Source organism: Macrotis lagotis, chromosome 1 (genome assembly GCF_037893015.1).
Source record: "Macrotis lagotis isolate mMagLag1 chromosome 1, bilby.v1.9.chrom.fasta, whole genome shotgun sequence".
NCBI lineage: Eukaryota > Metazoa > Chordata > Mammalia > Peramelemorphia > Peramelidae > Macrotis > Macrotis lagotis.
In genome coordinates, this window is record NC_133658.1 from 676931958 (window position 1) to 676943839 (window position 11882).

General features: G+C 34.0%; 1 protein-coding gene across 1 annotated transcript in view; it reads left to right on the forward strand.

The window, feature by feature from the left end:
• Positions 1 to 10151, forward strand: part of FRZB (frizzled related protein) — a 51329-nt gene extending 41178 nt beyond the window's left edge. Inside the window, exons 4-6 of the mRNA XM_074215556.1 lie at positions 4620 to 4824; positions 5133 to 5196; positions 8435 to 10151. Coding sequence (XP_074071657.1) covers positions 4620 to 4824; positions 5133 to 5196; positions 8435 to 8545 — 380 coding nt within the window. The 3' untranslated portion in view covers positions 8546 to 10151. The remainder of the gene's footprint in view (positions 1 to 4619; positions 4825 to 5132; positions 5197 to 8434) is intronic.
• Positions 10152 to 11882: the final 1731 nt, after the last annotated feature.

Below are 11882 nucleotides of genomic sequence, written 5' to 3' on the forward strand. Positions count from 1 at the left end.
TTATTATTTAATTGAATCAAATTCATTCTGTACTTAAAATGTTTCACTATGAAACCTGTTTTAGGTGGTAGAGGATATAAATAAACTGATATACTAGTTTTGTTTATACTTCCTGAGAATTTTATTAGAGAGAAATGTGCTAGGACTATTGATATGGGAAGCCTTAGTGAAATATTGAGTAGTTTTTCCTTATATTGAAGAGAAATCTGCATTGCTCTGCCTTCCATCTAGTTGTGCTGCTTGAAGCCATGGAGAACAAATCTACTACCTTTTGAACATGACTATGTTTCCTTTAATTGATGACAGCTTTCACATTGACTATTATTTCTTGTACAGGCTAAATTTTCCTAGTTCCTTTAATGGATCCTGACATATCAAGATCCAGACACCCTTCACCATGCTGACTTTTCTCAGGATACTCTTCAGTTTATCAGTGTTTTTTTTCCCCTAAAATAAAATGTTAAGAACTGAGCACAGTACTTTATATAGTCTCATAAGGACACAGTATAGTGGAATTATCACCTCCTTTCTGGACCCTGTGCTTCTCAGTGTGTTAGATTGCACTAGATTTTGAGTGTCATCTCACATTAATACATTTAGATCTTTCTCAGATAACCTGTTACCTAGCCATGCATTCCCCCACCCTGTACTATTTATAACAGGCTTTTAGAATTAGAATATAAGACTTTATTGAGTAGCAATTGAGATAAGGCTATAACTGTAGTTTCTTTAATATAGGGCATTTCCTGGTGAAGAAGCTCCTTTTACCAATACAGGTCTCTACAACTTATACCTTAAGAGTCACCTAGAGCTCTGAGAGGGCATCTAGATGGTCCATGGATAGAACACAAGACCTGAAGTCAGGAAAGATCATCTTTCTGAGTTCAAATACAGCCTCAGACACTTAATAGCTGTGTGACCTTAGGCAAGTCACTCAACTGCCAGTTTTTTTTCCCTTTCATAAATGTTGTGATATCTGGGAGGTGCTCTTAAGCTTATATTTCTAGCAATTTCCCATATATCTTATATGATAGATTTTTAATTAGAAATAATTGATGCAAAGATTTTCTGCAAATGTTGGTTCCTTTTATTCTAGTTTAATTTTGTTTGCAAAAAAAATTTTCATCTTCTTATAATCAAAATTATTTGTTTTGTTTTTGTGATCTTTTTTTATTATGACTTTGGAACTTGTTTAAAAACAAGTTTATTTTTAATGGATATATCAATCACTGCACTTTTGAGGCAATTAGGCCCTTTCAGGAGGGACAGAAATGAATAGTACTAATACTATATTAATTATATAAAGCTCAATATATATAAAAGTAGGGGAAAGAAGCATAAAGTTGCCTGGAATAGCAGTCACTCAGCAGATGGGAAGAAAAATAGATTTCTTTGTTATTGTTGCAATACAACATAGGTGCCCATAAGTTGGATAATGGCTGAATAATTGTGAATATGATTATAATGTAATCTTATATCACAAAAATTACAAACATGACCAATTTAGAGAAATTTGGGAAGATTTGTATGACCCAGTGCAAAGTGAAATGAATAGAATAGTTTATACTGTGATCACAGTGATGAAAAAACAAACCTAGCTATGATTAGCTAGCTACTCTAATCAAAACAATGACCATTCATTTATGTTCCTCCCTGATATGTAGTAGATTCTGTATGTGTGCTAAATAATATATATTATTTCAGACATAGCTAACAAGTTGATTTGTTCTGCTCAACTATACTTTTTTGTATCATTTTGTTGTTGTTGGCAAGAAGTATGAACAAGTAGTGACAGGTGTAAAAAAACAAGGTGTAAGGAAGGAACATTAAGAAAACATTTTAAAGTACACTAAGAAAACCAAAAAAGCTCAGAAAGGGACATAAACATCTACAGCAGTTTTGTTCTTTTGGAATGTTTGTATTTGTTGCTGATTGAGTTTTTTTAAAATAAAGGAGGGTGGATCTAGTCACATGTAGAGAAAAATGGTATGACCTCCATTTTAGTAGGAGATTGAAAGCTAGTTTAAGCAAAGAAAAATAAGAAAATCTGTAGGGAAATAAAGTAGGAAAGGAGGAGATTGGTGGGTAGTAGAGTAGAAGGTAAGAATGCTTAGTTTTGGTGGTTCAAAATTTGAAATGTAATACAAATAGTGAAAAGATGAGGATAATGATGATAGAGAAAATACCTTTCAAGCCACATATCTGATGTTAGGCAGACTGACCTACTTTTATTAGGAAAATATTTTGATAAATAAAAATAGGAAAATCAAGAGAAATGATGTAAATTTCAATAATATATCTTTATATATGTGAAGGGAGCTACTTGGCACAGTGGATAGAATATTAAACCTGGAGTCAGAAAGGCCTGAGTTCTAACATAAACTGAGATACTATGACCTGAGCAAGTCACAACTATGTCTACCTCAGTTTCCTCACTTGTGAATGTGGATAATAATAATACCTATTTCCAAGGGTTGTTGTAAGGATCAAATAAGTTATGATGAAGATCAAATAAATAAGCAAACATTAACTATATATGTCATCACCACCATCATTATTAAAGATTTAAAAAGTCTGAGAAGGCTGTGTGAGGATGATTCTTGCCCTTAATCACATACTAGTATATGTAAAAAAACAAGATTTGAATCCAGTTTTTCCTGACTCTGAAATCTTATAGGAAGCAGTAGAGATTAAACACACGTTTTTGATTAAAAATTTTTGGAGAAAATTATGTCACAGTAGTTTATCTGGGATTGGACTAGTCTGGAAATTTATAGTACAAACAAACTGGAAGTGGATTAGGATTGAGAACAACATGGAATCAGTGTAGCCATTTAATTCAATTCAACAAAAATCCAAAGTTGTTAAGGGAGGAAGTGGGAAAGTCTTGGGAGAGGCAGCAAGGTAGCATGGAAAGTGTATTTATTTAGTTAGTGGATTCAAATCCCAGATCCTTTTTTTTTAACTATTTAAGTAGCTTCCAATTTATAAAGTGACTATGCTAGGGGCTTTTGTTACCATAATATCTCTGCCCTCAAAGCTTTACATCTAAAAGGAAAGATAAAACAAGTGCATGCTCCTTTGTGAAGCACCTATTCTATATGTCATATATATATATATATATATATATATATATATATATATATATATATGTATGTATATATATGTTCTGATAGGGAAAAAATCCCAACCCAGAGGTAGGAGGGAATAGGATGAATTTAGGAATGGTGATCAATAGTTTGGAGAAGTAGGAAATGGAGATAATAATTATTATAGTTCTCAGTTCACAGTGGTTATTATAAAGATCAAATAAAATCAGGTATGTTGCAAGCATTTTAAACTTCAAAGCTCTTCACAAATGTTTGTTATTATTATTACTACATGCATCTCTATGATATCACAAATGCATGTTCTCTCTAATAGTATATATTATAACACATCATATCTTCTCATCTTGTGTAATTCTTGACCATGTCCTCCCATTATTTCTTCACAGGAGGTCTACACAATATGCTAAGTATATGTGTGGGAGAGGGGAGAGGGGGCTCTTCTGCTTCCAATTCATATTGTGTGGATACTTGTTGAATTGCAGGGGTTGCCTAATGCGTTATCTTTCATCTTTCACATGGAATCATAGATTTAGAATATGAAGTGACCCTATAGTTTATCTAGTTCATTCATCTTCATTTTTATATACTTCAATGATCTTCATTTTATAAATTGGAAGCTACTTAAATAGTTAAAAAAAGATCTGGGATTTGAATCCACTAACTTTAAATGCATACACTTTCCATGCTACCTTGCTGCCTTTCCCAAGACTTTCCCACTTCCTTCCTAGATCATAAATGCCACTGATGATTTCTTTCATGCTTCTTCTTATCTGTAAATCACTCTTACTATAGGCTACAGCCTAATTATACCCTTCATAGATCTTTCCCTTTGAATCACCTGCAATTTTAATTCTTTTGGCATAATGCCATTCCTATATATATAAACATATTATAAAAATTACATATTTATCCCTATAACATCAATAAGGGAATAATGATATTGACATAGATAGATTCTGACTGGCATGGGGATTTTGAACTGAGTTGTTTTCCAGCCCAGATTGATTTGCCACCGTGACAAGGAGGGACAGACTATATTAATGCCAAACTATTATTTTATATTAATTATAATAATCAATATTTATATTATATAATTTATCATAGTGTTATAAAGATTATATTTATTACATTGCATAGAATATTACAGTATGTATTATAATTATAAATTATAGTATAATATGATTATTTATACAAAATATTTACTTGCTTAGCTTACTGTAATTCAAACTTCCAAGCTCAAGAAATCCTTCAGTCTCAGTCCCACAAATAGCAAGGGTTACAGGATTCCACCACAACCCACATGTCATATTTTTTTAAAACTGACTTTCAAGTTAAGTTCAAATATTTCTGATTTGTTTGTTTGTGACTCTTTTCATTGACTTTAGTATGACTCATTGGACCGTAACTGAAAGAAAGTTCAAATCCACAGAAATCAGCCAACCACTGCCCCTGATTTGAATGTGCATTGCATTATTATGATTTCAAGTTTATTCTTTTTTCTCTCCTCAGTTATTCGGGCAAAAGTGAAGGAAGTAAAGACTAAGTGCCATGATGTCACTGCATTAGTGGAAGTAAAGGAGATTCTGAAATCTTCTTTAGTGAACATCCCAAGGGACACAATTAATCTTTACACGAATTCAGGTTGCTTATGTCCTCCACTCAGTGTTAATGAGGAATATCTCATCATGGGCTATGAAGATGAAGAACGCTCTAGGTATTTTTTTATTACCTAAAATATTAGGCAAAAAGTAGCTCCTACCTTCCCCAATATTTCAGCCATCCTGGCTTTGCTTGAAATGTTCAATTATTAGATTTCCCCCCCTTCTAAAATTTTCTAAGAGAATCTTGGAATTATGGAATTGAGACTCTCTTTCCCATTATTCCATTATAATTTTTATTGATCACAATGTGCGTGTATATATATTATAGGGAATAAATACATTCATATACAGATATAAATACATACATAAAGACAATGATAAATATCAATATTGTTACATGTTGCTTCTTTATCAAATGCAGGTTGCTCTTAGTGGAAGGTTCAATAGCTGAAAAATGGAAGGATCGACTTGGTAAAAAAGTTAAGGTAAGCCTATGTTTTATATCCTGAAAGCCACAGTGGAAAATAAAGAAAGCTATAACTGTGCCATTTAAAGCTATAACTGTGCATTTAAATAGGTCAGACACCCTTTTTCTATGTTTGAGTGAAGGAAGTGTTAAAATCTAAAGTACATGTGCTAAGAAAATGAGTCCATCTTTTGACATATAAGTTCATAAGTTCAACAAATTGTCTGATTCATTCAAGTATCTGAGTGTTGAACTAGTCTCTTAGAAATTTAGTCTAGCCTTTAAAACCCATGACCCTCAAATTCTGGGTGCTGATAAATATTAAAAGCAGGACAGAATGCTCTTTTCCAATGAAAGATTTCATTTTTCTTCTTACTTCACTAACATAGTTAAACTTACCAAGTTTGTTTAAATGAGAAGAATGTGGTGGGAGAAAGACATGTTCATAAAGGGGCAAAGAATCTAAAAAAAAGAGATGGAAATTGGACCAAGTACAATATATCTTCTCCCTTCTACAAGCTTGAAGGTTTGGGAAACATTTACTGTTTAAGTTAAACAATCCTTGGGTAATTTATCTTGTACATCTGGCACTTGACATAGCAGATAAGTCTGTATATAAATGATCTTAAAAAATTGCAAAGACCTTTATTTTGCAAAAGTCCCCAGCCCTGTCCCCACCCCTCACTTTCAACCCTATCCCGACCCCTCACCCCCATCTTCCTCCTTAATGCTTCCCAGTATATTTGTCAAAAGCAAGGTTGATTTCAAGTTCAGGCAGGCAGGGCACCCTTCACCAACTCTCTTTACTAATTTTGGCATCCATGAAAGGAAAAGCACTCTTCTTCAACCATGTTGGGATTTCTTATTGTCTCTGTTTTCTGCTTGCTGATGCAGAACAGGAATTTGTCCTAAATTCCTGTGCTCATTTGTAGAACTTTCATTACAACCCTGACTTAAGGCATCTAATAGTGTTTGCTGCTTCTCCTGCCAAAATTGCATAGTTATAAATTATCTGAAATTCCAGGGCACACCACCCTCTGCTTCTGTTTCCTAGCATGGAACATAATGTCATTTCCCATCATAATTCATAGGGAATTTGCAGAAGCTACATCTCACTACAGTGAGGTGGTTTATTATCCATAAATGGGTTCACACAAGACAAAACAAAGTAAAGGACTGATAATCACCTGAATAATCCAGACCTCCAGCAACAGTAGAAGTGGGGAGACGTGAGTGTTTGAGATTTCCAGTTTAATTTGTATATGTTTATACAAAACTTTATATATTTCATGGTGATTATCAGTCAGACTTGATTAGACAGAAAAGTAATCACATTCATTGTGCTAATTTTCCATTCCAGCTTCTTGCCCAGTAATTAAATAAGACTTTTTTTTACAGTTTTTCAACTTAAAAATTGTTAGATCTATATCTTAACAAGTTGCTGAAATAAAAATCAATTGGAAGTTAGAATGAATTTTTTTAAATATAAGAAAACATCCAGAATTTTAAGGTTTCTACCCTTCTCTTTATCAAAATTGAATGGGAGATGTCAACAAACTAGAAAAGGTCTGTTTTAATATAGGGAATTCAACAATGGAAATTGTTTTTTAATTTCTTCTGCTATCTGTTACAAAATCATTTATATTATAGTGATAAATACTAGGCTGTTTAATGCTTTTATTAGTCAGTCTTATTTGGTAAAGCATTAACATTTGCATGAAACTTATATACATTTTTCATTTTCAAGAGCACTCTCCAAAATATAGCTTTAAAGGAAGTATAAATTCCTATCCTTGATTTCTTACAAAAACTAATCCTAAATCTATATATTAACCTGAGTAACGGACCAGTCTTCTTTTTCAGGCATATGGCACATTAATTTCCCTAACTTATATACCAGTTAAACCAGACAATTTGCTTTTACCTAAATTCTTTATTATATCTCCTACCTTGGATAAGTGCTTCTAATTAACTCCCTCTTCACCTCTACCTCTAAGAATCCCTAGTGTCCTTCAATGGTCAACTTAGGTGCCTGTTACTATGGGGGGAATACCTTTCCTTGTCCTCCCCTATTTCAAAGGAAAACTCCCAATGATGACTGTTCATCCTGCAAAACTGAGTCTGGAACATAGCTGAGACTTAATACATTTTTAAGAGAATTATTTCAAAAGATATCAAATGAAAAGACTACAACTGGGGATGAGATATGAGTCATGACTATAAATGTCTATAATACATATGTATTTGTATGTGTGTAATGCATAAATCTATATACATATACATATCTATTTCATAAAAGATATGTAATAAGAATACTACGAAGAATAGAAGGAAGGAGAGATTTTTGACAGGTCTTTTAAGTCATCTTGGGTGCTCTCTCATATGGAAACCCTTTCCTGATCCTCCTAGGCCTTGGTGCTCTTCTTTCTGATCTGTTTTGTTAATGCGGTTTTTGGGTTTTGATGAGGTAATTCGAGTTAAATGAGTTTCCTAGGGTCACCTAGCTAGTAAGTGTTGTCCAAGGTCATACTTGAACTCAGGCCTTCCTGACGCCTGGATCAGTGCTCTAACCATCTAGATATCCCTTTCCTGGGCTTTTTTCACTGGCTTTCCTTTATCGCTGGAACTCTTTTCTTCTTCATTTCATCTTCTGACTTCCTTCGAATCCAGCTAAAATTTTATTTTCTCTAAGTAGCCTTTTCTGATATCTCTCATAGTACTTTCCTTCTGTTGATTTCTTCCAATTTATTTGGTATATATCTTGTTTACACATATTTTTTTCATGTTATTTCCCCCATTAAACTGTGAGCTTCTTAAGATCAAGAGTTATCTTTTGCTTTTCACTGTATCCCAAATGTCCACCTAAGTAAAGAGGTACTTTCTAAATGCTAGTTGACTGACTTGTGAATTGAATGTCTAATTCTGTTTAAGAATTCTTAAGTGTTTACCATGTTCATGTTACTGTGCCCTAGGGTACAAGGACAAAAATAAAAGGAAATATTTGTACCCTCAAGCACTTATGCTGTATCTTCTCTGAGAGTAGAATGTTGGCCCCTTGAGGAAAGGCATTATTTTTTATTTGGTCTCATGTATCCCTAGCACCTTGCATTTGATAAAGGCTTGTTGAAAAAATTGCTTCTATGGGTTGACACATCATTTGTGCAGAATTGCTCAATTATTAGCACAACTGAGAAATCATGACTCTTAAAAATTACTTCATGTGGAAGTATGAACATTCTCTGGTTTCAATTCCACAGCGTTGGGATCTGAAGCTCCGTCACATTGGGTTAAGCAAAACTGAATCTGGTCAAAGTGATTCTACACAGAAGTCTGGCAGGAACAATAACCAGCGGCAAACACGCAACTGAATGTGAAATGAGAAACGTGAAAACCCACGGACTCCCTTGTAAGACTTGCATTGTTGGAGCAGCAAAGGAAAAATTGCACTATTGCACGTTATACTCGATTGTTTACTACAAAATCAAATTGTAACTGATATTAGTCTTATTTTCCCTTCTGTTTTCTGCTTTTTTTTGTCTGGGTACAAATGTTAAAAATATATAAATATATATTCTATTTCACTAATAATCATGGAGAAAACTTCCTCAGTGAGTTGAAAAACTAATTCTAGAATATTTACTGCAGTTCATAGTAACCAGGTTGGGACATCTAGATTTGCCAGTGCCTTTAAGGACTTGGAGATGTTTGCCACATATAGAGGGATGGGATCTGGTGTAAAGTAGACTCTGGAAGATTGATGGCAGCCTCACTTTTTTAGTCATTATTATCTCTGCTCCTATGCAGGAGAAATTTTGGGTTTAAAATACAAATATATATATAATGGCATAATTGCCTAATGGCAGTTAGATAGCAAACGATTTCATAGACAGGGTAGTCAAGCATTAAAGAAAACTTTTCAGAAAACATGAAGGAAGAATTATTCTCAAGATTAGTACAAAGCGAAATAAATAACTTTAGGATCTGAGGGAAAAGCATTTGTTCTTGATGGAAAAGCACAATTCTAACCAGTTGCTGTTGGTATTAACAGTAGCATTTTCCTTTTGACAATAGAGTTGATTAATTAACATTAGGGAGTGAATTATAACCAGACATCTGTTGTTACCAGTATAGCTCTGTTTAATTTGTTTCCTTTTGAATAAACCACTTGTATAAGTCTTCCCCCCACCCCCTATGAAATATAAGCCTTATTTACTTTATCAACCAGAACAAAAATGTAAAGAAGTTTTGGACATATTTGAATCCAGGTGTTATTTTTAAATGGGTTTGCCCTTCTGAAAAATGTTAGGTAGCTCCACAAACTGCAAAGATAATTTAGAATATTCTTAGTTTTCTGATAACTCCAATCAACCTTGCCCAAGTTACATCTGTTCTCTGAGTCTGCCAAACTAACAGCTGGTTGCATCTACTCGAGAATTTCTTGGCCTCCACAGCAGTTTTGCTTCCATCTGGGCAGGAGCATCACTTCCTTTATTTTTGGGGTTCTATATTTGGGATTGATTGTGTGTGTGTGTGTGTGTGTGTGTGTGTGTGTGTGTGTGTAACATGTGATGTGTTGCAGATGACTGAATTATCAGACCTGTCTCTTGGTGCCGGTCTGCACTTTATCATTTGGATTTCATGGTGGGGAGGGGTGTGTTCTTATGTCTATTCCTACATAAATAGCCATGTTTAATGCTCAGTAAATATCTAATAAAAGGGATTATAGTTATCTAGAGAGAAGATATTCTGAGTTTTGAACTTAATACATATTTCATTACCTATGGTGCATTTTGATCACTAAGGTATATTTTGAAAAGTGATGCCTTCATTTCCTTCTTCAAATAGGATGTTTTTAGAACCTTTGTCAATCATTTGGAAGTTCAGTGATTTTCCTCTATTGACATATCATAATATTAGTAGAAAACCAACTTTTGAGCTATGGTATATGGAAAATAAAAACACTTATGATGCAAACTGGCATTGTGTTTCCTTTTATAAGTTTAATACCATAGGAAAGGGATTGTTCCAAAATAGAGATTCCTCACATTAAAAATAGAGCATGAATAATAAAGGTTTGATAGTTACTTTCAGCTCAGTTCTCCCTCATGATTCCAGAGGCCATCTAAGAGTAGAATAGAGCTTCATGAGATCTATCTTCAAGCATTTGAAGAGCTGCCCTATGGAAAAGTGATTAAACTGATTTTGTCAAACCCTAGAGGGAAGAATTAGGGGCAAGAGTTAAAAACTATAAAGAGGCATTTTTAGATGTGATGTCAGGAAAAACTTCTCAGCAATTAGAGATGTCTAATAGTGACAGGAGGAGTACATGGATTCTTCCTTCTCGCGTTGGAGGACTGCAAGCTCAATTACCATTTGTCTGTTTGTAGTAGTGGTTCATTTTGAAGTACGAGGTAACTAAAGGGTCATGGACCAGCCCTTCAAATCTAAAACTTTGTGAATTTTCTTCTTTTATTGAGGAATCATGAACAGAACTTTAACTGGCAGTGTTGGTGTTTGAGACAAACTTCACATGACGGCTTACAGCATGACATGCACCATCTAAATTTCATTGCCCTGGGGTTAGACGTCTGTCATCCTCTCTGAGTTATGGCTCTGGTTTCTAAGGTTAATAACTGGTGACTGTTACTATCAGAACATTTTTTTGGCTACTAATTTCACCTTTTCTCCCAGATGGATAATATGAGAACATTACTTCTACATCCTGATTTTGGGGGAGCAGGAACATTATTTTAATTGTTCAGAAGATTCTAACTTCTCTTGGACTCTTATGTGGAAATTTGGGCTGGGGAATATGCCATCATGGTGACTTTGTACAACATTGATTTTCCAGCTATTCTCTTTCCTTTTGCCTGATATATAGGGTTGAGAGAGAAAAGTAGGTGTTTTAGAGCTAAAGGAATTAGTATCCCAATCTATGCAATGTGGTCCTATCTTCCTAGAGAAGATAGCCACTTTAGGTTATGAGATATTATTGATGTTATGTTGGACATTTTGGTCATATACATGATTCCAGACAATTCTTTCATTGTTACATTCCTGAAGCAAAGAGCACATTTATTTCATATTTCTAAGTAAAGGGACAACATAATTTATGCTCAATAAGTTTGAAATAATAATGTACTTAAAGTGAGAGTTATATTCCTGAAGTTCATTTCAGGAGAATTCAGTAACTGAAGAAAACACTAAGCTTTGGTAGACTGTCAGGAGAAGCAGTTTTCTGTTCCATCTCTTTAGGAGTCTACTTGAAGTGGACTTTTTTTTAGGTTTTTGCAAGGCAATGGAGTTAAGTGGCTTCAGCTAGGTAATAATTATTAAGTGTCTGAGGCTGGATTTGAACTCAGGTACTCCTGACTACAGAGCCGGTGTTCTATCCACTGCACCACCTAGCCACCCCCTCAGTAGACTTTCAGTTACTGAAAGCAAGAATGAATTCATAAATGTAACAATAGTATTATGAGTAAAGTAAAAGATAATGATTGTTGGATAACATTTTGAATAGTTTCAATAGTTTTGATATTTAAATAATTTGCATTGCAGCTCTTCTTACGGGTTATAATTACTTGATGATGGTTGCATTTCAATCACTAGAATAAAAATATTTCCTCTTATACATGAATAACTAATGTTTATATGGTGATAGCATTCCAATATGGGAACAATATCTACCTTTGCATATAAAGTTGA